Raw genomic sequence first — 17,250 nt, 5'->3', positions numbered from 1 at the left:
ACTGCGCAACATTTATTCCAAGATTATAATCCGCAGAAATGTGCAGCTACCAAATAGCGTAGTTACTACAATACCACAAAAATGTATTCACATAAAGAACGTAAAGTTGTAATAGACAAAAAAGCTTAATATATTTGAAAGGGATTCGTTTTTATTTTACAGTAGTGATAATTGTATTAATTTTGTTTAGTCTGATATATAAAAGCAGTTTTATTCACCCTTCCCCAACATGATTATTATTTAGTGTCGTTCATACACCGCTTTTTAACCTGCATATTTGACTGATAATAAATGACATACAAAACAAATATTACACAAAACATAGTTTTTTGATATTTGCAAATTTGATTTACATTTATTAAGTGACTTCACATTTCTTGTAGACATTAAAAACAATAAAAACAAACAAAACAGAAATAAAAGCAATGAGACAAACTTTAATATATTTTAGACTTTTCATATTCATTGGGTTATGACTGGCCACAACTATGTTTCTGATGGCTTGGTTAAACGGTTTACAATGATAACACCTCAAGGAGAGTTTTAGTGATTTTTCTTGAAAGCAGTGTATCAGAGGAGCCTTCCTGTGCACCGCAAAGAGCCACAACAGCAGAGCAGAACCTTGCCCTCCACACTGCCAACCTCATAGTTATAGTCCCATGTCAGCTCCGTACCCGCCCTGATGCGCCTGGTGAAGACAGACAGAAGGAAAAACTGAATAAGACAACTTTCTGGATAAAACATTCAAAAACATAACAAAAGCATTAAAATTAACATTAAAAATAGCAGAGTTAAGAGTTTCCAAATAAAATCTGGGTTAACCACTTATTAGGTAAAACTTTAATTCCTGTATTAGGAAATCAAGTTGGTTTTAATCAAGGCACTAACTTGCTGGTGAAGAATGCCACCCATGGAAACCGCAGGTCGTGTGTGTCGACAAAGACGTTCTGAACAAACAAATTCGGACTGCAGCTATGCTGTTGAGAAATGCGCGATTAATAGTAAAAAAAAATTAGATAGAAGTGCATTATATTTACAAACTTGTATCACTGTTGACACATCTACAGGGACGCATCTACAATCTACAGAGTTTGGCTTACGTTGATGAAGCGGCCGAGGTTGCCCTCTTGTCTCGCGTCAATGATGTAACAGGTTTCCTCGCCGTTGAACAGTCTGCGGGTGTTTTTGCCAGTCACAGCCGTCTTCGTTTTCTCATTCTTTGCGTCCAAGGTTTCTAGAGCTTTTACTCTTCTCTGGGATGACTTTACAGCAAAGCAACGCTTTAGACCTGAGGTATCTTCACCTACAGACAAATTATAGACTGAACAGATTCAATGAAACATTAAAAACAGAAAATGAGGAACAGAAATTGAGAATATAGAGAATAGAAACTGACCGTCCCCTCTCATTTGTTTGGTCACTTTCTTCTGAGCATCTTTATATGTTTCATGTGGCTTATAGAATAGTTTTCGCTCACCTAAGAACATGTGATTCATTAAACAGGTATAAAAAATAAAATAAAATTAAAAACATCAAGCAAGTTTGCTACATGATACAGCCACATGGATAATGTAAAAAAAGTTGCTAGATACGTATATGCCTTATTGTCAATGCTTATTCTGTCTTTTATCAAAGCACATGGCCTAAACATTTACATTATCGTATTAGTTACTAAATAACCATCACTAGCCAAGTATGCAAACCAGGGTGATTAAAATCATGTTTTACTGAAATAAAATAAAATAAAAATGAGTGCTGTCAAACAATGAATCACATCAAAAATAAAAGTTTTTGTTTACATAATACATCAGTGTGTACGGTGTACATTTATTAAGCATTCTAAGCATGCATGTATATATTTAAGAAAAATAAGTTATGTTTATATAATAAATATATTTATATAAATGTATATACACATGTAAATGTTTTCAAAATATATACATAATAAATAAACACCATAGTACACATTCATATTCAGTGGCTGTGAAAGTTTTGGCACCCCTTGCAGAATCTGTGAAAATGTGAATAATTTTAACAAAATAAGAGAGATCAACAAAATGCATGTCTTTTTAATTTAGTACTGTCCTGAGTTGTATATTTGACATAAAAGACGTTTACATTTAGTCCAAAAAAAAATTGTTTTAAAAAATTTCATTGAGGACAACTGAGGGACTCAGACACAACTATTAAAAAAAGGTTCAAACATTCACTGACGCTCCTATTGTCCTCAGTGTGAAAAGATTGAGCCCAAAATCATACAGTCACTTCTGGAAAGGGTTCAAATATGGAAAAGATGTTGGAAAACTGAAAAATCTGCGGGACCTGGAGGATTTTTCTGAAGAAAAGTGCTCAGGTTAACTGTTCAGAACAAACAAGGGTCTCATGAATAACCATCACAAAACAGAAAGACAGTCGTGGACCATCCAGGTAACTACACAGTATTAAGAACCAACTCACAAACTTTTGAATGGGGTTATTTTAATAATTTCTAAATGTAATGTAAAATAATAAACGTAAAATATCTTACTCAGGACAGTAAAAAAAAGAAAAAAAAAACAACAGATTTTGTATAATCTCTCTTAATGCCCCGGTACACTTCAAACGAAATCGAATAACAAATTGATATGACGTCATTTTGAACAAAATCAGGCTGAAACGAAATTCGTTTTGAGTTCGTTTCAGCAGTTCAAAACAGCTCACCAAAGCAAACTTTCAGGGGGAGTTCACTTTGGGCCCTAAACACCTTTGAGATTCCATTGGTCCGTGGCGGTTGCGCGTGTGTTCTGAAACTCCACCTTCTTTGACACACAATTTTTTCTCTCGGTTCGTTTCTCATTCTGCGGAGGTCATTAAGGAGAGCAACATCTACTGAATACACTGGAGTGTTGAACAGCTGAGCAGAACAAATATATCCGCACCTGTACTAATGCTCGTGGACAGACTTTAAAGATTCAGAGAAAGTATTTAATTCCTAGAATGAAATTGCAACGAAGCTTGGTGGAGAAACATACGAGACAAGTTTTCCAAAGCCATGAAAATAATGAAAGGAAAGAGTAAAGATATAAGGTAGCAAGTAACAAATACATGTTTCAAATAAATGTAACATCATACTGCTGCTGCTGCTGCTGTTGTTCTTTCAATAAGCAAATTAAAAGGGTATACAGTAAATGAAATACCAAACGAATATTCAATAATAAACCTTTGTTTTTATCAAAAGTAAATCATGACACCACATAAAATATAAAAAGGTTTAACAATTTATCCAGTTTAATAAAATAAATAAACACTTATGAAATAAAGTAACAAACTGACTCCAATATTTTTTTTCCACATCATGCTAAAGTTTTCAGACTATGACCCATTCACACTTCACATAAAGGACTGACGTATTGTATTGCAAACATGATACTTGATTCTTGATCTGCTGCTAATCATTATATTAGTGTGCATAATATTCTGACAATAGGTGACTCTCACACACCGACAGTGTTGTGCCTGAACGCGTTCATTGAACGATAGTTCATGAACTCGTTCATATTTTGGGCGAACGTGAACTGAACGTGCTGTATTAATGCCTGATGAATGTTACTGTGAACTCGTTCATTCTGGTGTCTGTGAACGGCACGCTCTCTAGGTTAACTTCGTTCAGGTTAGGTTAACTTCGTTCAATAGGGTGCCAGATTTCTATAGAGCCTTCCAGGCGAAAACCCGCCTAAAACACACCGTAAACGGGTCTTAATATGTAGCGGAAAAACACCCAATCTGGCAACACCAGCCACCGTCCGCCGCATGCGTGACGCGTCATCAAAAAAAAAAAAAAAACAGCAAACGACAGCAGCATGTCGCAAGAAGGCGTATGATCATTTAAAAGAATTTTATGATGTTTATGACAAGGTCGGTGAGAATGGGAGACAAAGCATTAAAGCAACAATGGGGAAATGCTGTCCCCTCAATGCTAATGTAAACCCTGGTTGGATAAGGATTCAAAATTGGATATGAAGATGAAATCTGACGCATAGCTTCATTGTTAAAACTGATAAAAAAATTGCTGTCTGTGATTCTTTATGGGCTGTGGCAATAATTTTGAAAAATAATAGCTCGCAGCAACGTATGGAAAAAAAGAACTATGAACTAGTTCATTTTTGGAACTGTGAACTTTAGTTCAAAATTTTGTAGTTTGAACTATGAACTGAACTAGTTCATTTTAAAATTTGTGAATTGAACTTTCCCAACACTGCACACCGAGATTGCCAACACTTCTTCATTTCATCGTTGTTGTGTTTAGGGGATAGGCGCGGGCATCATGACACGTTTACATTCATCTACACCCCGCCTCCAGCAGCGTGGGGGTGTCGGAAAGTTCATTTACAGTATACCATCGTTCAGCCTTTTGGATCTTTTTTCCCCCCAAAAGAAAAACAAAAATGAACATTATTTGAAGTATATCGGGGCCTTTATTTTGTTAAAATTATTAACATTTTCAGATTCTGCAAAGGTTCCCAAACTTTCACGTGCCACTGTATTATGCAAGCAAAAACTTTTATTTTGTATGCAATTAATCATCTGAATGAACTAAGTGAAAATTAGAAATGGTATCTTAGCAACTAACTGAAATAAATGTATGAACATAAATGAAAAAAAAAAAAAAAGTAACCTAAATTTTGAAATAAAATTCATCCTAAGTAGTAATGGTTAAATGATCAAAAAACTACAAATGCACAAAACAAAACATTAAACAAACGACAATACAAAAGAAAATATAAAAACAAAAGCTGATTCAAAACAATAACAGCATAGAAAAAATACTAACATAACAGTGCATCTTACCTTCTTTCTCCTCTTGTTCTGTGTCCAGCTCCATAAGTTCTTCTCTTTCTATGGATAAAGAAAAAAACAGAAGATTTCATAGTTACACACAGAAATAAAAAGACATGCAGTTGTTGGCTTATGTCTTCATATGGTCGTAAGGTTGAATATTTGAACACACCTTCACCACTGCTGGAGTCTTCTTTGTAGAGAGTGTTTTTCCATAATGGCCCTGTTTTCATTGTTATGGTCTTCTTGTTGGTTTCCACCTCTGTGTCCGAACAGTACGCCTCGCTTTCATAACCCTCTTTAAGTTTCTCCACACCCTCAATGAAGTCAAGGTTGGCCAAATATTCATTCCCAGACACTGTGTCGTCTTCATTCACTCGGTCTTCGTTTACTATTTTACCTGTTAGGTGATAGATGGAGGTGATGAGGGAGGAATTTTGTTGTGTGCAAAGACCTAATAGGCATGTTCACTAACCAGTGAAAACACACACGAAAGTGCCCTTGGCCACATCATCTTTACAGCGGATGCCCCATCCCTTGTGCTGTGTCATGAAGAGCTCCAGCCGCAGCTGCAGACCGTGCTGAACCAGCCGGTTGCTGCACATTCTCGGATCACAACGGCACAGAGGGTTACACTCATACAGCCTACAGAGATGGAAGGAAAGAATCATGATTACAGTATTTCTGACAATAAAATAACCACTGATGTGTTATATCTGATATAAGAGGGGCTCTACTGTAACCAAATGATAATAAGAGAGAAAACAGAGAAAAACAGAGTTTGTTTCTAACCCTGTTGGCAAGGTAGTGGGCAATCTCTTATGTGTGTATCCAGCACTAACATCCACTGGACCTCCAATGCATAGGGACGTAGCCTCGATGGTCAGCTGGTGGCATGCACACTTTGACCTGTCATACATACAAATACAAAATGTTTAATAGCAGTTTCTATCATTTAAAAGAAATGTTCTAAGTTCAATCCAATTTATGTAATCAAATAATTATCACTTGTTGGCAATCTAAAATCAGAAGGTATATTTATTATTTATTAAAAACAACTTTTCTGGGAAGGCATATTTTGGGTATGATCACAAGAATTATGACTGCCAGAATATAAATTAGTTGGTCATAAATGGAATAATTTTTTTTGGAAAAATCTGCATAAATCATTTTACAAACCTTTTAAGTCCATCTGCAACAAATAAGCAAAATGTGCTGCAACACACAAACTGAATCATGACTCACGAGTCTAAAGTATCTTCTGAAGTAAAGGACAACATGGCACAGCTGTAAATAAACACTGACATGTACAAAATCCCCGGATAATTCCTTTAATTTCACAAATTTTCACTCACAAATGCACACTCAAAAAACTGTACCTGTCCTGACATCCATCTGTGCAGTCACAGCCGATCAAGAAATCTGGGCTTGTATTAATTGAAAAACCCGGAGCTGGAACCCTGTCTTTGGTGTAACTGATGTTAGGAGCAAGCGTATTGTCCACTTCATTAATGCAGGGCACCGGCAGCACCTCTCTGCCCTCTGATATGTCCAGCAGGTAGAGGTGAGGCTTGCCGGTTGATGTGGAAGGAGGTCGGGCGCGATTCACAAGAACAAACGGGTCCATACAGAACATTTCCAGGAAAAGGAAGTCACAACGTGTTTCTAACAAGTATTCCTGCACTTCCTGCATGTCGCACAGGCTCCGCCCACAAGGAGAACGATAGAAAATGTGGAAAAACACCTAAAGAGAGCAAATAGTAAGAAATGTTCCTTGAGCAGCAAATCAGCATACTAGAATGATTTCTGAAAATCACACAGAAAACAAATTCAGATTTGCATCAAATGAATATATATAACATTTCAAAATATAATTAAATAGAAAATAGTGTAATAATATTTAACAATATTAGCATTCTTGCTCTTTTTCTTTTCTCAAATACATGCAGCCTTGGTGAGCATAAAAGACCTCTTTCAAAAACAGTAAAGGGGTCATTTGACGAGGCTAAATATAACATTATTTTGTGTATTTGGTGCTATGTACTATGTTTAAGCAGTACATTATTGTTGCTACTCCCTGCCCTGCTTTTCTGAAACGCATTTTTATAAAGCTCTTCGTTCTGAAAAGCGAGGTGTGCTCTGATTGGCCAGCTATCCAGTGCTTTGTGATTGGACAAATACCTCAAACGTGTGATGGAAATGTTACGCCCCTAACCATATTTGGAAACAAGCGTCTGCACGACATGGCGGCGGCAGCAACAATACTACAGCGAGAATAAAAGTTATTCCTTCTTTCTTTGTGTAAACATTTGGGTGGTATTATGCAAATCCTCCAACAGTGACACAGATATGTTGGGACGTGTTTAAATTAGGTGTTTTAGTAAGGTGTGGACGAGTCTGAATTTTAATAAAGAATATTTATTAGGGTTTGAGACTATATGGATCTTATATATGCATGAACAGCTTATAACACTCTTAAGACAAAAGAAAACTTGATGTCGCATCATATGACCCCTTTAAAAAATCTTAGCAACGCCAAAGTTTTCACCAGTAGTATTTATTGAAAGTAGATGAACACGAATTGGAGCAACTTCCTCAAACACCACCCACCTTTCCTTCGATGCGCCTTCTGGCCGTCATTCTCCGAAACTTAAAAAGCAATGGTATAAGAAGTGGATTTTGACCACGATGCATGTCGACTTGAGACGGTCTCACCCCATCAAGACATGCTGGGCAACAGCGATGATGCAAGTATATGGACTTGTTTCGGTGTTGCATTGAAACACAATCTTCTTCCTCAGAAACCCACTCTTCTTCCTCATCAAGGGCAGGTCGTTTTGCACTTCTAGAATATAGAGACCAATGTGATGTGGTTGGTGATTAGTATTCCAAATCATTCTGTATTTAAAGAAATAGTTCACCCAAAAATGAAAAGTAGCTGAAATGCATTCACCCCAAAGGCCATCCAAGTGTAAAAGATTTGGAAATATTTAGCATTACATCACTTGTTCACCAGTGTATCGTCTACACTGAATGGGTGCCATCAGAGTGAGAGCACAAACAGCTGATAAAAACATCACAAATATCCACACAACTCCAGTCCATTAATTATCGTCTTGTGAAGTGAAAAGCTGTTTAACCATTACTACTGGCCAAAAATCTACAATCCATAATAATGCTTCCTCCAGTGGCAAAGCCCATCCCCTGTTGTCCTCTCACATCAAAATCCACAGACATGTTTGGACTGTTTTTGCTATAAACAGCACTTGTGGTGATGCTTTTATCAGCTGTTTGGACTCTCAGTCTGACGGCACCCATTCACTGCAGAGGATCCACTGGTGAGCAAACAATGTTATACTAAATTTTTTCAAACATTTTCTCATTAAGAAACAAAATCAATGTTCATCTCGAGTGGCCTGAGGCAGAATAAATGTCCAGCAAATTTCAATTTTTGAGTGAACTGTGCCTTTAACTAGGACAAGCCCATTACTCACCTTAAATTTGAGACAGTTCGTAAGACAGGTGAAAGCATTGTCAACTTCTCAAGGATGACCTTTGGCTGGAAAGCAGCCGACATGATCCTTTGAGGGCTAACAGATGAAGTTTTGGTGACTGTGACCCGCACAGGAGTTACAGCTGTTGAAGTGACAGTCGCTGCTGTCGGAGTTGTGCTGAGCTGAGGCGTGGCATTTCCTGCTAAACAACAGACATGGGCATGAATTGAATTACATTACAAAGAGAGACAAATTAATAAAAATATCCTGTTCTCCTAAATGTTTTCATTTTTTTCAATAAAAAGAAACTTGAACATTTAGATTAACCTGTTAGCCAGCACCCCCCCATTATGAGACTCACAGCTGAAAGTGCTCTACCTAACTTATAATTGTAACAGTTCCTTACTTCAGTGTGTTACATACATAACATTATTCAACCAGAGTTGATAAAGCTCAAAAATATTAAAAGTTATAGACACTGAAGTGCCTTGAAATGTTTTTTACCACACTTAATTTTTTTAAAATTTGATATCCAAATACATGAAATCAGTCCTGGAGCAATCTAGAAAAGTAATGGGTTGAAAGTCACATGTCTCATGAGTTACTATTTCAAATCTGAAGAAGATACCATGAAAAATGAGATTCCTGCAATCATTTTTCTGAGACTGTCTAGTACCCCCCACCCCCTCAAATATAAAATAATATTTACCAACTGTATTGAAGGGTTCTACAAACTATTGTAGTCATTAAACATACCACTGCATATTTTTTTCAATTATAAAACACTAGATAGAAACTTAGACATCATATAAGTGATTTATTTGAGCACTAGAAAGATACAGTAAGACAAATTTGAGTAAGAAAAATAAAAAAGATTTAACTTTGTATGCCAATTACAGAACATCCTGAGATTGCTAGAAATGCAGCATTTACAATGAATTACAATGAAAATACGCGCTGATGGCCAGTTATAGAGATGGTAATAACACACATGCGCCATAAAGTCAATAAACCACTCTCTATTCACATAGATGGCGTTTACATTGATAGTCGTGATTACACAGTAATAGTGAGCTGATTTGCACTCAAACAGATGGTAATCATGCAGACACAGGCACACTCAACATAAAACACTCTCACATATATAAAAACTGTTGAAAAATAAAACAAAGAAAAAGGGATCGCTAAGTTCCACCTCCATCAGCTGGCAGGTGCGTCATGAGCCGTCACGAGGGAGCGCCAAAATTCAAATATACTATCTTTCGCCTATCTTTCCCTTTTTTGTGGATCGTCTCATTCTGTTTGTGACACTGTACACTACAAAACCATGCCGTTTTTTTACTACCAAGATGCAGTTTCTGACCGTGAGTTATTCAATAACTGACACAAACAGTTCTGTCGCTGAAGAACTGAAACGTAAACAAAGGAATTATGATCCATATTACAATGTTACAATATTGCTTCGTTGGACTAAACGTGCTTCATGAGATGTCGTTCAGTGGACCCTTACCTTTCTACCTTTCTAATTTACAGCTGTGGATGTGTTTATGACTCGTTATTACGACGGATCTGGTATGTACAGCATTTCCATTGCTCATGTTTTTATGTGTACTGCTTACACAAATGTAGCAAATACAGTCTTTATAAGCTTTCCATTGAAAAACATCGATCTGTCGTCGATGCTTGAGTCTTAGATCCTTATAATGATATATAGTTTGTCAAGATTAAATTTGTCCCGTTTCATTTACCGTATTTTCCGCACTATAAAGCGCACTTAAAAGCCTTTAATTTTCTCAAAAAACGACAGCGCACCTTATAATCCGGACCGCCTTATGTATAAAATTTAAATTAAATTAAAATTAAATTTAAAAATTAAATTAATTTAAATTTATGCATTTAGCAGAAGCTTTTATCCAAAGCGACTTACAGTGCATTCAGGCTATCAATTTTTTGAAAACAGTTCTAAAATAGGCCATTCATTGAAGCTGCACCTTATAATCCGGTGAGCCTTATAGTGCGGAAAATACGGTAATCTATTCGTAAACATTGACACATGTGAGTTGAGGGGTGTTGAGTACGCAGGCGTCGGGGTGCAGGCCAAGAGCTTAAATGTGCGAGCACATTTTTTTTTGATAACAAAATATTGATTTTTGTCATTGATAATGAGCATGTTCTATATCGCAACAACCCTCTACATTGCGAGTACAGTATTTTTCGGACTATAAGTCGCACCTAAGTATAAGTCGCATCAGTCCAAAAATACATCATGACGAGGAAAAAAAACATATATAAGTCGCACTGGACTATAAGTCGCATTTATTTAGAACCAAGAACCAAGAGAAAACATTACCGTCTACAGCCGCGAGAGGGCGCTCTATGCTGCTCAGTGGTAGGCTACAGGAGCACTGAGCAGCATAGAGCGCCCTCTCGCGGCTGGAGACGGTAATGTTTTCTCTTGGTTCATGTCAAATTAATTTTGATAAATAAGTCGCACCTGACTATAAATCGCAGGACCAGCCAAACTATGAAAAAAAAGTGCCACTTATAGTCCGGAAAATACGGTAAATCACTCGCATATGCGACTAAATCTTCATTCTGGTGACTAAATGATGTCTAATATTAGCCAATGGCTAAGTATAAATTTAGCACAGATATATTTTTACTCGCGAACACTCGGACTCTGACTGAGGGCTTCAGAGTTTCAGTCTCCATCAAGCGATTCGTGATATTTCTCAGTTCATCTCAATGGATACGGAACGCACCTGTATTTGATGTACCATAAACTCACAAAACCTGATTAATATTCATGAATCCAGCAGCTCATTAACCCTTATTAATCCTTAGTGTGTTTTATAGTTCTTATTATTAGAATTCGTATCATTATTATCTCGATCAATCTAGCAAATAAAATATTTACTAGCCAATGGCGATTCGAATGCCAAGGTGTCCGCAGAGGATTGGCCAATATACTGTATTACTGAATACATGTACATGTCTATTTGGGAACATGCATAATAAAGGCAGGATGTGCACGAAACACAAAAAGTCTACCTGTTATAGCATGCTGTTGTGTTTTCTGTTGAGACAGCTGATGTGGTTTCTGTTGAGGTTGTTGTTGCTGTGTTTTCTGTTGAGACGGCTGTTGTGGTTTCTGTTGAGGTTGTTGTGGCTGTGTTTTCTGTTGAGACGGTTGTTGTGGTTTATGTTGTGTTTTCTGTGAAGGTTTTTTCGGCGGTTTATCTTTAGCCAGACGTTGCTTGATATTTACAATGTGTTCCAACTTGTCTGAGCCTTTATAAATCCATTCTTTCTGCTTGTCTTTCTGAAAGACAATAAAAACAACACCACATTTATCAGCATTAAAACAGCCAATCTGTCTTGAATATGAAATACTGTGACGTTCCCATGAAGTACCCCTTTGTCTTTCATCTTCCTTAGTATAAAGACACTAAATTGTAAAATGCAGATGATAGACGAGTACCAGCTTCACAAAGAAATATGCGTCCCACAATGGATTCCTTTTCACCTTAAAGCAGATCTGGATCAGGCTGCCATCTAATTGGAGCACCGTGCAGGACTCAAACTTGCCATTCCGTATTGCCCTGGTGTCTTGCCCCGCTCGAAGCACCACAGCAATGGGGTTGGGATAGACACGAAGATATTCCTTCACCTGTAACTGCAATTTCTCATTCTCAATGTCCTTCCACACCTTTTTCACTGCAAAGAACAACAAAAAGTTAACAAAATTCCCTTTTAGCAGTCAAGTGATTATATGGGGTCTTAAAATAACTGACTGAAATGGAGTAATAAAGAAATGAAGAACGAGAATTTCTCACATTGTTTGCAGACAAGATGAAGTTCTGGAAGTGCCAGGTAAGCTGCGTGACCATCATCAAAAAACACCAAGAACCTAATAGAAACATTTAACAAAATAGATATTAGGAATTTAGTTATTTTATTAAAATCATATACAGTACAAGACTAAAATAGAGACAATGGATAAATACTAATATTTAAAAAACAAAACAAAATAACCTGGACATTATGCTAAATATTTCCCGTTACGTTCTATGAAAGGGATAAAAAATGATTATGAATGACCTGAGGATAAGAGAACTATCCCTTGAACATAAGTTCACCTCATGCGATTCTTGCGCTCAGGAAGCTCAACCAGTACGGCAGCATTATACGAGGCCTTTCCTTCTTCATCTTTGCTGCTGGCCACAACACGACAGCCAATAAACAAATCCTTAAGTATGGGAGGCTGCAGAGAGGCCACATGATAAGCAGGCAGCACCAGCTCTTTACCACTTTTAAACTCCACCTTATATCTGAGGCCATCCTCTAAAAGGAAAGAAAGATGAGACAGGTCACAAATGCAACCCAATCTATTAGATTCCCGCCTTCATTTTAAGGTTTTAAAAATTTACAGAACAGGTCAGTCTTACCTTCTGTTTGGACTTCTTGTACTGTTCCTTTACGCCACAAGTTGTGTTGCCTTTTCCCCAAAACCGCCATGCCAACTTTAAGTTTTTTCTCTTTATGTTCTTGCTGCTTAGAGGACTTACTGGATGAAGACTTTGAACCTAAGAAGATCAGTGACCGAGGACAAATACGGTTACTGTTTGTTATCAGTAATGTACAATCACAATACATTTATTTGTATCAGAAATTCAACCGCACAATGTTCCAAATATTAATCAAATATTAGTATTATATACACACACACAACAGTTTTAAAGTTTGGGTTCTGTAATTTTTTTTATGTTACTGAAAGCCTTTGTGAGTCTCTTATGCTCACCAAGAATGCATTTATTTAGAGTAAGAACAGTAATTTTGTGAAATAGTATTACTTATCTATTATAACTTGTTATTTGACTATATATTAAAATACAATTTATTAATTAAATTTATTCCAGTAGTCAATGTCGCATGATCCTGCAGAAATCATACTAAAATGCTGATTTGCAGCTCATTTGTTATTAAAAGCAATGTTGAAAAGAGTTGTGCTGCTTCATATTTATGTGAAAACTGATTTTTATTTTCAGGATTACTTGATGAATAGCAAATATACAGCGTTTATATAAAATAGCAATATTTTGTAACAACATCACTTTTGATCATTTTAATGCATCCTTGCTAAATGAATGCACTGATTTCTTAAAAAAATGTAATGCCCCCCCTCCCCCAAATTCAACAGTTGTGTATTTTTTAATTAAAATGCATTACAGAAACCATAATGTAAGAACATTCTTAACATATTAGTTCTGATACATCTGTTACACAATATGTAAAGCATGAGTTAATATACTGTGAAATGAACTGTACAAATAAAAAAATAAAGCTTACTTCCGGCAGGACTGGAAGGTTCTGCAGAAGCATCACTGCTGGTGCCATCATCAGTATTATCATCGGATGACAGTGATGGTGATTTAGGGGGTTCAAAATCACTGTCTCTCAATGAGTCTGATTTTGATTTAAGGGGTTCAAAATCACTGTCTCTCGATGACTCTGATTTTGATTTAGGGGGACCAAAATCACTGTCTCTCGATGACTCTGATTTTGATTTAGGGGGTTCAAAACCACGGTCTCTCGATGACTTTGAATGTGGTTTAGGGGGTTCATAATCACTGTCTGACGAAGACTCTGACTCAGGGGGTTCATAATCACTGTCAGCAGGACTAGCAGAGAAGTACTCTGTGTCAGAGGGTTCATCATTAAAATCTGCGGGCGGCTGCACTCTCGTTGTTTCGGTTTGAGGGCTGGAAGTGCTGCTGACAGGGGCAGAGTTTTTTGAAGATCTCAGCCTAGTCTTTGGACTTGTCTCCGTTACAGAGGGTTTGTCAGATTTGCTCCTTGTCTTTGGCTGTTCGTTCTCATCTGTGGAATCCGAATCCTGGTAGGCATTAGTTTCAGCTTCTTCAGAATTGTCCAGCAATGATGCATATTCAGGAGTCTCTGTGGTCGACTCTGGCTCGGTCTGGTTTGATTCTATGTTTGCTGTTTGTTCACTGGCAGCAGTTTCCATTTGTTCTGAACTGCTAGAAGGTGAAGACCTTTCTGAAGGCATCACTGGTGACACTTGAGGATCAGTCTTCTTTGATGCTACTGATGCTGAATTACGGCAGCCACTAGTTTTCAGGATTTCAGGAGAAGACACTGCTGTACATTTAGTGCTACTTGTTGCTTCGTGATCTGAATGAAGGCAGCTTGACTTTTCTGAATCACTTACAAGCAAAGACATTTCAGGAGTTAATGCTCTCAGCTGAGGTTCATTTTTAATTGATGCAATGGATGCTAATTTGAAAGGTTTTGAAGTGCTTGGAGGCGAAGCCTTTTCTGACTTTACTACTGTCAACTGAGGGTCAGTCTTTATTGCTGCTATGGATCCGAAATGAGGACTGGCAAAGGTTTCTGAAGGACTCACTGCTGTCAGCTCAGGTTCAGTCTTTATTAATTTTAAGGATGGAGAATTAAGAGTAGCAGAAGTTTCATGTTGTTTTGAAATGCTAATTTCCCAAGGGGTTAATGCTGTCGGTTGTGGTTCAGTCTTAACTGTTGGTTTAGAATCAGAGTTATAACCGGCAATAGGTTTGTATTGTTCTGAACAGCTGAGAAGCGAGGACATTTCAGTTACTCTCGGTAGAGATTCGGTCTTAACTATTGGAAAAGGGTTTTCAGGCTGATTTGGTGTGAGAGAATCAGAAAGCCTGGTCTCAGGGGTCGAGGCTGACGAGGGTCTGTTAGGGATGTCAGAAGATGATAACGGTGATGCAGCACTCGTGGTGGAAGTTTTGTTCACCATCTGGACTAAATCCTGAACGAGTCTGGATGACTTCTGAATGGCCACAGTCACCTTTTCAAGCTAAAAGAAAAGAAAGAATGAAAAACAGGCCGAAACCCAGAAAGCAAGACACAAAGAAAATGTGTAAATAAGACAAAAATAATTAAATGTATAAATCAAAGAAAAATGAATAAAAAACTGTCAATGAAAACTGTCAATGAATGAAAAAATTTAATAAGAAATACATAACGAAAAATAAGCACAAAGTAACCTATCAGCATGTGTGACACCAATTATTCAGTTAAAATCCTCACCATTGGTTCTAAGGTTTCTTGGGTGGCTGCAAGAGAAAAAACAAAAGTGTTATCAGATTTTTAATTTCAACGCCATAATTTACAATATCTATATTTCCAAGTACTTTCCATTCAAATGTATGTCACGTACCTCCCAGATCAATGACAACAATATCATCATCATCTCCATTTAACAAACTATTTTCCTGCTTATCCTCCTCGTCATCTGTAATATGAATGACGTCCTGTGGTTCTCCTCCTTCTCCTTCCTCCTCCTCCTCTGAATCTTCATCTCGGTATTCCAGTCCCAGCATTCCATAAAGACCCTTCATCACTGACTCGCACTCAAGGACTGACCTGATACAGACACAAAACACAGTCAAATGGCAATTGTGATTTGGAGATACTGTCACCAGGCACTAAGAAACACAACTACTCACTCGCAGGCATTGCTGTACAGAAGGCGGGTGTAAGTGGCTTCCCTCTCCTTCTGCTTCACCCAGTCCTCCACCCGCGAAAGTTGTTCACGTCTCTGCATCAGATGAGGGTTTCGGTCCACCTCTGCCTGGATCCAGCACTGCAGGTCATCCTTTGTCATTTTCAGGAGGTTATCATCATCTTTTCTGCTACTCATGACTTTACTGTTGGAGCAACATATTGAAAACTGTCACTTGTTATTAACTGCTAATATATAGAGCATCATACACCACAAACCTATTTTTCAGTTTTGATATTTCACATTATTTTCAGTTGAAAGGAATAGTTGACCCAAAAATGTACCTTCGGGGCATTCAAGATGTTTATGAGCTTGACTTGGGGAGATTAGATTTACGTCACTCACCAGTGGATACTCTTGCAGTGAATGGGTGCCGTCAGAATGTGTGTGCAAACAGCTGATAAAAACATCATAATAAACCACATGACCCCAGTCCATCAATTAACATCTTGTGAAGTGAAAAAGCTGGATGAATTCCATCAACATCTCACATTTTCAAGAGATTTTCATTTATTGGGTGAACTACTCCTTTAATTTGGATTTGAATTCATATTGGAATCTAAGAAATTAAGCTCTATTCTGTTTTTATTGTTGAAGTATTTGTAAAACATCTGTAATGCACATAATGTATAAACTCTTGAACATGCACTTAATGTGAATCAGAGGATACAAGTGTCCTGCACTCGAGCCAATACTCTTGATCGGCACTTGGTTGAACTGTAAAGAGGCGTGACAAAAGGAGGAAATAAAAATATATCATAATAACGTTTATAACTTCCTTCCCTTTAAACTAAACAAAATTAAGGCCTACTAGAACACACGTGGTCACTGCAATACAGCAACCGTGTAAAGCAAGATAATAACAAAGTGACATAACGTTACATACTGTCTAGTTCCCCAACTTGCTGCTGTAATGAAGTATATTTGAATCCTGAAGACACTTACATATGAAAAAGCGAGCAGCTGCACGATTGTATGGCGGACACTATTTCGCTCGTTTAACTTAACGTTAACGTTATATGTCGGCAAAGCACAACGTCTGCCAGCACTGCAAGGAAGACTCTTTATGGATAGCGTACAACCTCCGACACCACATTAAAATAAAAAAAGTGCGGAATAAAACAACTAAAAAAGCACTGAGGTAAACAATGTCCTGTCTGATACTGTATCTGTGAGTTGGCGGATGCAGTCTAGAAGAGACATTCTGATTGGTCCAGTGCACATTGACGCGGGAGAGTTTGCCACGCCCACATCAACTTTACTGTACGGGCGTAATTTAAGTATGTTAGGCGTAATTTAAGTATGTTAGGTCTAAATGTAAATTTTTGTATCTTAACGCGTAGTTAAACGTGCTCCCTATCTAATACT

General features: G+C 37.4%; 1 protein-coding gene across 1 annotated transcript; it reads right to left on the bottom strand.

Moving 5' to 3' along the window:
* Nucleotides 1-325: 325 nt before the first annotated feature.
* On the bottom strand, nucleotides 326-16,225 carry LOC132144856 (histone-lysine N-methyltransferase SETDB1-A-like). The gene is made up of 21 exons (XM_059555416.1): nucleotides 16,167-16,225; nucleotides 15,827-16,027; nucleotides 15,538-15,743; nucleotides 15,408-15,433; nucleotides 13,659-15,174; nucleotides 12,758-12,895; nucleotides 12,449-12,653; nucleotides 12,146-12,219; nucleotides 11,836-12,026; nucleotides 11,361-11,631; nucleotides 8,310-8,511; nucleotides 7,426-7,660; nucleotides 6,195-6,559; nucleotides 5,608-5,724; nucleotides 5,291-5,460; nucleotides 4,988-5,215; nucleotides 4,828-4,875; nucleotides 1,397-1,477; nucleotides 1,101-1,303; nucleotides 889-977; nucleotides 326-688 (listed from the first exon to the last, which is right to left on the bottom strand). Exons 1-21 carry the CDS (start codon nucleotides 16,175-16,177, stop codon nucleotides 571-573), a joined length of 4,695 nt encoding a protein of 1,564 aa, XP_059411399.1. The 5' UTR covers nucleotides 16,178-16,225; the 3' UTR covers nucleotides 326-570.
* Between the last annotated feature and the right edge of the window lie 1,025 nt (nucleotides 16,226-17,250).

This window comes from Carassius carassius, chromosome 8 (assembly GCF_963082965.1).
Source record: "Carassius carassius chromosome 8, fCarCar2.1, whole genome shotgun sequence".
Lineage (NCBI taxonomy): Eukaryota > Metazoa > Chordata > Actinopteri > Cypriniformes > Cyprinidae > Carassius > Carassius carassius.
Note: the sequence above shows the minus strand (reverse complement) of the source record. Positions and strands in the feature narration are given on the sequence as shown.

Bases quoted from the DNA above. Each gene is read 5' to 3' on its own strand.
- LOC132144856 (XM_059555416.1), bottom strand. The intron at 8,512-11,360 runs GTAGACTTTTTG...TCTGTTGTTTAG, and splicing joins ACAACAGCATGCTATAACAG to CAGGAAATGCCACGCCTCAG. The intron at 5,216-5,290 runs GTTAGTGAACAT...ATCACCTAACAG, and splicing joins TTTCGTGTGTGTTTTCACTG to GTAAAATAGTAAACGAAGAC.